The sequence below is a fragment of the Rattus rattus genome, chromosome 4, assembly GCF_011064425.1.
Source record: "Rattus rattus isolate New Zealand chromosome 4, Rrattus_CSIRO_v1, whole genome shotgun sequence".
Classification (NCBI taxonomy): domain Eukaryota; kingdom Metazoa; phylum Chordata; class Mammalia; order Rodentia; family Muridae; genus Rattus; species Rattus rattus.
Window position 1 is genome coordinate 49,889,054 of NC_046157.1, and position 8,766 is coordinate 49,897,819.

The 8,766-nt window shown below is 46.5% G+C and overlaps 1 protein-coding gene across 1 annotated transcript in view; it reads left to right on the forward strand.

The window, feature by feature from the left end:
• Kcnj6 (potassium inwardly rectifying channel subfamily J member 6) overlaps window positions 1–7,864 on the forward strand; it is a 241,910-nt gene extending 234,046 nt beyond the window's left edge. Inside the window, 1 exon segment of the mRNA XM_032900377.1 lies at window positions 7,453–7,864. Coding sequence (XP_032756268.1) covers window positions 7,453–7,457 — 5 coding nt within the window. The 3' untranslated portion in view covers window positions 7,458–7,864.
• Window positions 7,865–8,766: the final 902 nt, after the last annotated feature.

The window sequence follows — 8,766 nt, forward strand, 5'->3', positions numbered from 1 at the left end:
TTTTGTCTCTCTTTAGTTCCAGACCCACTGATTTAATTTAGTACCCGAGTCCCCTAACAGAAACCTAGCTACTGTATCAAGATGTGGACCTATTTCTTAAGCACAACTTTTACGGGTTTAACCAAAGTAGGACTCTGACACACCTGGTTTTTTCATTATACTCTAATTTATAATTTAATTATGGCTACACTTTAAAGCCCGGATGTTCAAGTTTCTTTCTTTCTTCTTGCTTTTCTGGTTGAATTTCTGGTGTCTTGGAGTGTTTGGGACTGACCAAGGGTGCAGGAGGGAGTGCACAGATGCCCTGGAAGACCCCATGAGCACACTTCAAAGTGCCAGATCCTTAGCTGAGAGAAACTGTGAAAGCCTAGACACTCGCTACCAACACGACTTAGCAAGAGTCACTTGGTCATTTCTTTCCCTGACTTCAGACATGTTCTAAATGACACAGAAGCCTAGACCGCAGCTTCAGAAGAAATGGCCTGTATGTGTGACCAGCATTACTACGCTGCACTCATTTTTTTTCCGGCTTCATCCCAATGAATAGCTGTAAAACTGAAAAAGATGAACAAAATTTGTATAATTGATTGATATTACAACACGGCTTTAAAAAAAAAAACACTGTTTTAAGTTAGACTTGATGTCAAACTGTATTTTAAAACATGTTCCCTTTCACGTTAGAATAGAGTAACGCCTCCCTCTTCCCAGTCTGTGTTCCCTGGCGTCTCCGAGGGGACTCAGGACTCAACATGTCATGTAGATGTGGAGAGTGTGGGAAGGTCTGTCAGGGACAAGGGCAGTATGTACGGTGTTGACTGTGCATACCTAACAACAGGACAATATTTTACCTGACATTGTAAAGGCAGGACACTCCCACAAATTATCCCTTGGAACTCTCACCCGCCACACGAGGTCAGGTGCTGTCGTCTTTGTAATTGGAGTTTGGGCAAATTGACTAATTTATCAAAGGTCCAGGCCAGTAAACAATAGACCCTGGTCTCAAACCCAGGTCACAAGGGTGTGAGCGAGCACGGGGTGATTTTTATTATGAAAACATTTGGCGCACCGAGCTGCTAAGACGGCTTTACTGTTACTACATACCCTCTTTCTAGCTGATGCCAATGCTCATGTTTATAAATGGTTGGGAGGAAAACAAGCCAAGAATACTTGGGGGACACAAGAGTCAGATCTCAGGGGCCAGGGATGGAGCTTGGTTAGGAGTGTGCTTGCCTAGTTCTTGAAATGCCCCATGTTTGGTTCCTATCACCGCTGAGTAAATAAAGCAGGTTAGCACCCTCCCACCCCATCCATTATAGCATTTTGGAAGTGGAGGTAGGAAGGTGAACTCAAGGTCATCCTCGGTCATATGGGGAATTTGAGATTAGCCTGAGCTACCTGGGACCCTCAAAAGAAAATGATGATTCAAATTTCAGTCCATAAGTGGTTCCATTGGAACACAGGGTACAAAATCTGTGCGTGCATTGCCTGGGGCAGCTCAGACTCTGTTCTAGGAGACCTGAGTAACTGCAAGAGGTCGTGCGGCAGGCAACACCTGTAGTACTATTACTAACTAATAGTAACCATTGCGTGCGTGTCAGTACTGTTAAGAATTAAACTAGTCCCACGGGCGTCTGGGAATGTCAGAGTACGACCTCTTTCCCCACCCCAGATCTCCTGGGGTCGCTAATAGTTCTGTTACAGCACAACACGTTATGGTTTTCAGGGCTCACAGAGAAAAGGCTTGCCTTTCCTACCCAGCCTTTCCGGGATTCAGTGTCTACCTAGGAAGTCGCTAGAATAGAACTGCTCCTTAATGCGACGTGAAAGGTCCTGGCCCATCAGCTGAGTACAGCTTCTCTGTGTCCGTGGGCTTTCAGTTCTACAGACTGTCCAGCCCGCTGGTGTCTGCTCGAGCGAGGCTAGCAGTGTGAAGGAGAAGGGTCAGGGGCTGAGGCTAATCCCAGATTCTTGCTGCTTCCTCTAGTCTGGAACTCGGGATTGGTCCGTGGTATAAAGGATCCAGGGACCGCAGTCACTGTTTCTTTACATTGGCCCTGGCTCTCTCTGGCCCCTCGGCTAGAAGTTCAGCATGAGGATGACCAACTGCTCTTCCAGGGAACCTCAGAGGCTTTTGGAAGCCTTGGGGGCCAGAGCAAGGTTACTATATCATTGGAGACTGCAAAGCAGACCAATCCCAATGATAGGAACCTTAGATGAGGCTATATTAAGTGGCATTGTCTAGACTCATAAATTTGATTTACTTTTGGTCTAAGGAAGCATTTCTCATCCCGGTCAGCTAAACTTGGCATTTTATCTTATCAATTATATTTGAGACAGACAGAGAGAGAGAGAGAGAGAGAGAGAGAGAGAGAGAGAGAGAGAGAGAGAGCAAACACACCAGGTTCTCTTATGAATGATTTCGAGGAAATTAGATGGAAAAGAAAATATTTTGCAACAAATTGTTGTATGTTGTGCTGTTGATCCCACATCTCTAACTAAGTGGGTGACAATGCCCTATCCATCACAGAAACCATGCAGAACTCCTACAACTCCTCAACCACTTAGAAGAAACGGCCAAGTTACCCAGCCTCAAAGTCCAACACCATGAAACTTAATCAATGTAAAAGGAGCCAAACTTCTACTTGGCCTCATGCCTTAGCAAAAGAAAGCTTCACACACCCACCTACTCACACGGGACAGCCCCGGGGAAAGGAAGGCAATGCTTCAATATACAAGATGAGTTCAGGGGCGTGCTCATGCTGATGGACAGCAGAGGGTTAGTCGGTTGGCCGGTCGTTGTCAAAACTCTATAATGTTCTTTTCTACACTCTTCCCCTCGGCTTGGATGCTGATGTGTGTGAGGTTGGCAGACACCAATGACCACAGAGTCAAGAGGTCTCAGTCCGAGGTAGACGGGTTCCTTCATGGACCCGACCAATCACAAGATCAAGACTCAGCGCCCACTGTACGAACACTCACCATTAAAACTGTGACATCAACGTAGCCAATCTATACGATGGGCTGTTCTTCTCAGGCAATGTAAATAAATTATCCGCTACCAACAAGCACTAGTGAACCTAACATGCCAGTCATCAGGGTTTCTAAATTTTAAACAAAGCTCATCGTGTATTTATCCGAAGGAGCAAGAGGCCCACAGGAAGTCCCGGGAGTCTAAGATCAGACCCAGGTTGAGGATGGACACCCTTCAGAGTACAGATTTACAGTCATAAATGCAAGCAACAGGCCACCCAGAGCCAGAGCCTCAGATTCCAGCTGCGACCCATGGGAACCTCTGGGTTCTTCAGCCAGAGTCCTCAGAGGAGGAAGAGCACTGCCCTCAGATCCACTCTGCCATCTTCCCTCAGTCCCTCTGCCTGTGAGAGCAACCCCAGCAACCCCCTCCCCTGCCCAGTTTAGCCAGTGCACAAGGCTCACTGAGGCCTCTCAGAACCCCCACACAGGGTCTGTTTCTTGCACGACCAGACAATGACACTACAGACGTGTCTTCTGAGGTCTTTGAACTCTTAAGAATACCTAGAAGGGGGGTTGGAGATTTAGCTCAGTGGTAGAGCACTTGCCTAGCAAGTGCAAGGCCCTGGGTTCAATCCCCAGCTCTGAAAAAAAAAAGAAAAAGAAAAAAGAATACCTAGAAGGCATTTTTCTTTTGTTTGTTTATTTGTTTGTTTGTTTATCTATTTATTTTTGTTCTAGAAATGCTTCCCACCATCCCCTGCCCTCTCTCCAGCCCCCTCTCTCCCCCTACACCAGATCCTGCCCCACCCTCACTGTTGTTCCTCTCCCACCCAGTTCCCTCCCTCCACCCACCTCCTACGACTATTTGGTTTGCCCTTCTGAGAAAGGTTCAAACATCTCCCCTTGGGCCCTCCTTGTTACTTAGCTGTGGAGTGTGTCGTGGCTAATATCCACTTCATCATCAGTGAGTGCACACCACGCATGTCCTTTGGAGTCTGGGTTACCTCACTCAGGATGATATTTTCTAGTTCCATCCTTTTGCCTACTAATTTCCTAATGTCCTTGTTTTTAATAGCTGAATCTGGGAGGTATTCTTAACTTCACAGAGCACCTTCTGGGTCAGGAATGAATTTAGGCCTTTAAAGTCTGTTAGGTGCCAGCCATATGTAAACCCAATAAAATACTAAAGTTAAAAGGACTGCCATGTATAAGGCAGACGCTCCGACTTCACCCTAAGGATTATCTCGGTGATGATTTTGTGTGTGTGTTTATTTTCTCATTAGATACAAATTCTTCCTGCCTGAGAAATTGTCACTTTGGCGCCTCGCAGTGGTGTGAGGACAGGAAGCCAGTCACTTGGGGGTATCACAGTGACCTTTCTGGAGAGTCGAACCTGCCCCCTCAGTCTAAGCAAGTCTCAGAGCTGACCTGTTGGAACCCACCTTACTCCAATATGACTCCCACCTAGGCCTCAGATACATGCCCAGGCCCGCCCATCTCAGCACCAGGGCTCACCTGGTGTGCATGCTGGATCTTCAGGGACGTTGAAGGAGAAATGAGAATTTCCCACACCCCAAACATCACACTGTAGGACTTGCTCCCATCTGGTTTCTACCAGGCATCGTGACTCTCCTTTTTTCCCCACACTCCCTGTGGTTTACGACTCTCCCACTGCTAGTGGCTGCTCTATAGGAACAAAGGATCCTCTGGATGCTACACGATGTGGTGGGGGTGGGTTGTTCCCAGGCCTTCGTATCTAACACTCAGACTGGGAAATATAAAATAGCCACGCACAAACACGTGTGCACAGACACATAAACACAGGCCACATTCTTATACCTCCCAAATGGGTATGACCAAATCCGCAACGTTTTCAGAAGATTGGGGTTAGAGAGAGCTCGGCAGCTAAGAGCACTTACGCTCTTGCAGAGGCGCCATGTTTGGCTCCAGACACCCAAGTCAAGCATCTCACAACCTCCTGTAACTCCCGCTCCAGGCGAACATGACAGTTCTGACCTCTGCAGGCAACTGCAGCTCTGTTCACATAGTCACACACACACACACACACACACACACACACACACACACACACACACACACACACCACACTTAAAACAATAGAAGTAAAATCTAAAAGAAAAGGTTTCTGGAAGACTAAACGTGAGTGAGGACCGCCCTCTCCTACTATTACAGTGGCATTAGCTTTCAAATGCTCTTACAGATCAATGACCACACCCCCGACCGGACCCGACCCCGCCCCCCGCCCCGGACCCGCCCCGGCTCCGCCCCACCCCGGCCCCACCCCCGCAAACATAACCCTTCTTCCAGGAGTGAATGAGAACTCTGCTTGCTCTACCCACCCCGGTCCCCGTGTTTGGTGGTGTCATTGTTTCAGATTTGTGCCCTTCTAAGACCTGTAGCATGGTATGTTACAGCCATGTGCCACGCAGTTCACGGCGGGATTAAACGCCTTCTCAGCTACTTCCTGTCTGTCTGTAGATTGTCACGTTGGAGCGGCTCTGCTCAGATCTTGTGTTCACTCTGTAGGTGAGTTGTTCGTTTTCCTATTCTTGAACTGAAAAGGCTCTTTGTATATTTTGGATACCTGTTCCTCATTAGCTGCATCTTTCGGAAATGCTTCTCCTTGCTGGCCGTTCCTCTTTGCTCTGCAGAAGTTTCTTATTTCAGCGAAGTCCAGCCTGGCAATCAGCCCTCACAGACCGTGCCTTTGGAGCCGTATCTAAGACACCATCATAAGCCCCAGTTTGGCCGGGACTTCCTCCCGTGTCCTGGGAGCTTTGACATTTTAGCTGTTCCCCAGGTCTCCGATGATGCCTTGGGACTGGTGTGAAGTTTGTGTTCAAATCCGTTTTTATCTTACCGTGTCTAAGCTGTTTGCTGAAACAGCAGCCTTTGCCTCTTTGTCAGAAAGCAGCCTCTTCCCGGCACAGGCGATCCCTGAGATACGTGGCCTGTGTGCGCGCTCTCTAGTCGGATTCTTCTTCTGTCTGTCTACTCTGTTACGGATACCACGGCGTCTCCACGGATAGACTAGCATTGAGTCTCCGCAAAGGCAGGCAGGCAGTCCTCTGTTTTCTCGCTATTTCTTCAACAGTGAATAGTTGATTTCGTCTATTCTGGGTCTTTTGCTTCTCTTACAAACTATTTAGAGAGCCGATATCCACACAGAAATCTGCTCGACTTTGGATTGGTATCGTCTTGCCTCCAAAGATTAAGTGGAGAAGAGACAACACCTCTGGTTTTTCCGTCCCGCAGCCCCCGGATGTTGTTTATTTATTCTTTGGATCGTTCACCTTTTGTAGTTTTCCACACAGAGATCTTTCACATACTTTAATAGACTTACACCCAAGAATTTCATTTCGGGGGGGGTGCTAACTTAAATGTTCATTTTTTTAAATTTCAGATTCTAATTGCTCATTGCTGGTATATAAGGAAGCAATTGGCGTTTGTATACTAATTTGTGTCTAAAATATTTATGTAAATTTTTAATCTTGGTCTTGCCAAGCGTGGTGGCACATGCCTTCAGTCCCAGCCCTCAAGAGGCAGAGGCAGGGGGATCTACATGAGTTCAAGGCCAGTCTGGTTTACAAAACAAGTTCCAGGACAGCCAGGGTGCCGGGGTTACACAGAGAAACCCTGTCCAAAAAAAAAAAAATGTTTTTTGTCAATTCTTCAAGATTAGGGGTGAGCATGTCATCTGTAAATGATAGCTTTTTCTCCCCTTCGGATCTGTAGATTTTTAGTTAACTTTTCTTGTCATATTGTATCCTCTGACCTTTAGAATCATGTTTAAATAGCAGTAGTTCCTCTGATAGGTCTGAACAGGAAACAAGCTCTGACGGTTAAGTGAAGTGAACCAAAATGAAGTTCTGAGTGCTGCTCCCCGTCCAGGAAATGTCCCTCCACTCACACTTTATGGAGAACCTTTTGTTGTCTGTAACAGTTTATAAATAACTGTATATGGCTCAGAGCCCCAAGATGTGCTCTCCAGACAAGAGAATAAAAGGCATAAACATAAACAATGAGGCATTTCATGGTTGAAAAGTGATCGATAATCTCACAGAATGACATAGAATAGCCTTAAGTGCAGATTATTAAGTTTAAAATTTTCTAAAAGAGACCACAGTGCTGCCCGCTTTCAACTGTATGCTGCTTGTGGAGGACTTTGTGCTGAATGGCTCTTTGGGTTTTGTCAGTTCTCTTTCTATAGCTTTTGATATTATCACATATAATTTTTATCACTCTGCCCACTAATCTGGATTATGGGAATTTGCTTTTAAATGTTGAACTGCCTTCCTTATCTGGCACAAGGCCCACTCGGGCGTGGTATAGTTTTCCTTTTATGCATTGTTCGGTTCGGTTTGCGAGTGGCTTGTCGTTGAGGCTGTCTGCATCTGTGTTCGTGGGAGCTGTGGTTGCTTTCATTTACTGAAGTATCTTCTCCTCGTTTGTCCTTAGGGTGATGCTGGGCTCCTAGTGTGGACCGAGAAGTATTTCTTCTAATCCCATCCTCTGAAAGACATTACAGAGAACTGATATATTTTCCTCCCTAACTGCTTGGAAGAATTCACCCAGAATGAACCCATCTGGACCTAGTGCTTTCTGGTTGGGAAGGTCATCAATAATTTACTTAAAGTCGGGGCTGGAGAGATGAGGCGGCGGTTAAGATGGCTTATTGTTCTTACAGACAGCCTGGGTTCAGTTCCCAGTGCACGCACGGTGGCTCACAATCACCTAGAACTCCAGTTCCAAGGGACCTGGCACCTTCTTCTGGCTTCCATGGGCTACTGCATGCGTGGGATGCACGTAAGCTCACGCAGGCATCCAGACTCGTGCGCATAAATAAAAGTAAACGAAACTTTGAAGTCTCTAATGTATAGACCTTTCGGGCTATGTTTTTCTAATGTGAGTTTTGGTAGACTGTATGTTTCTAGTAATGATTGTACTTCTGGCACGCAGAGATGTGTGGACAGGCCCTTTGGGGTTCTTTCTATGGCCACAGGGTCTGTTGTTGTGTTCCCTGATATTTCATCAGCGCTCTCTCTCTCTCTCTCTCTCTCTCTCTCTCTCTCTCTCTCTCCCTGCACAAATAGAAATGTAATTATTTTATTTCAAAAAAACTGGTCCACTGATCTCTTTAGTCACTTTCCTGTCTTTAATTCTGTCAGTTTGTCCTTGCTTACTTTGGATTTAACTCGCTCATTTAATTACGTGACTGATCTCAGATTTCTTTCTGCTCGGTGCATCCGATGTTACGGATTGTCACTCCGGCCGCTTCCACTTCGTGTCTGATTGTGGTTTCTCATCCTCTCCGAGTTCAATGTCTATTTTTAAAATTTCTCCTGAGATTTCTTCTACGTTCTGAGAATTGTGATGTTTAATCCTAAAGTGTTTAGAGATGCCCCAGGTCTCTCTCTGTGGCCGGTTTCTGGTTTCACTCCACTGTGCTCTGCAGGGGAACACTGTAGAATTTGTATAGTTTTAATGTGGTACGGTGTGTCTATTGGCCCTGAATGAAGCATCCTAGTGAATGCTCTCTGTGACTTTGAGAAGAATTGGCCACCAGATGTTCGGTTCCTCATTTTTCCAGCAAGCATTTGACGCCACCATGCCTGTCTCTCTGATTCCACTGTCCGTCTCTGTTTGATCCCACTGCGCATGTCTCTATGTTTGACCGCCCCCCCCCAACGCGCATGTCTCTATGTTTGACTCCACCACGCATGTCTCTACGTTTGACCCTACCGCGCCTGTCTGTGTGATTCTGACTAGCGA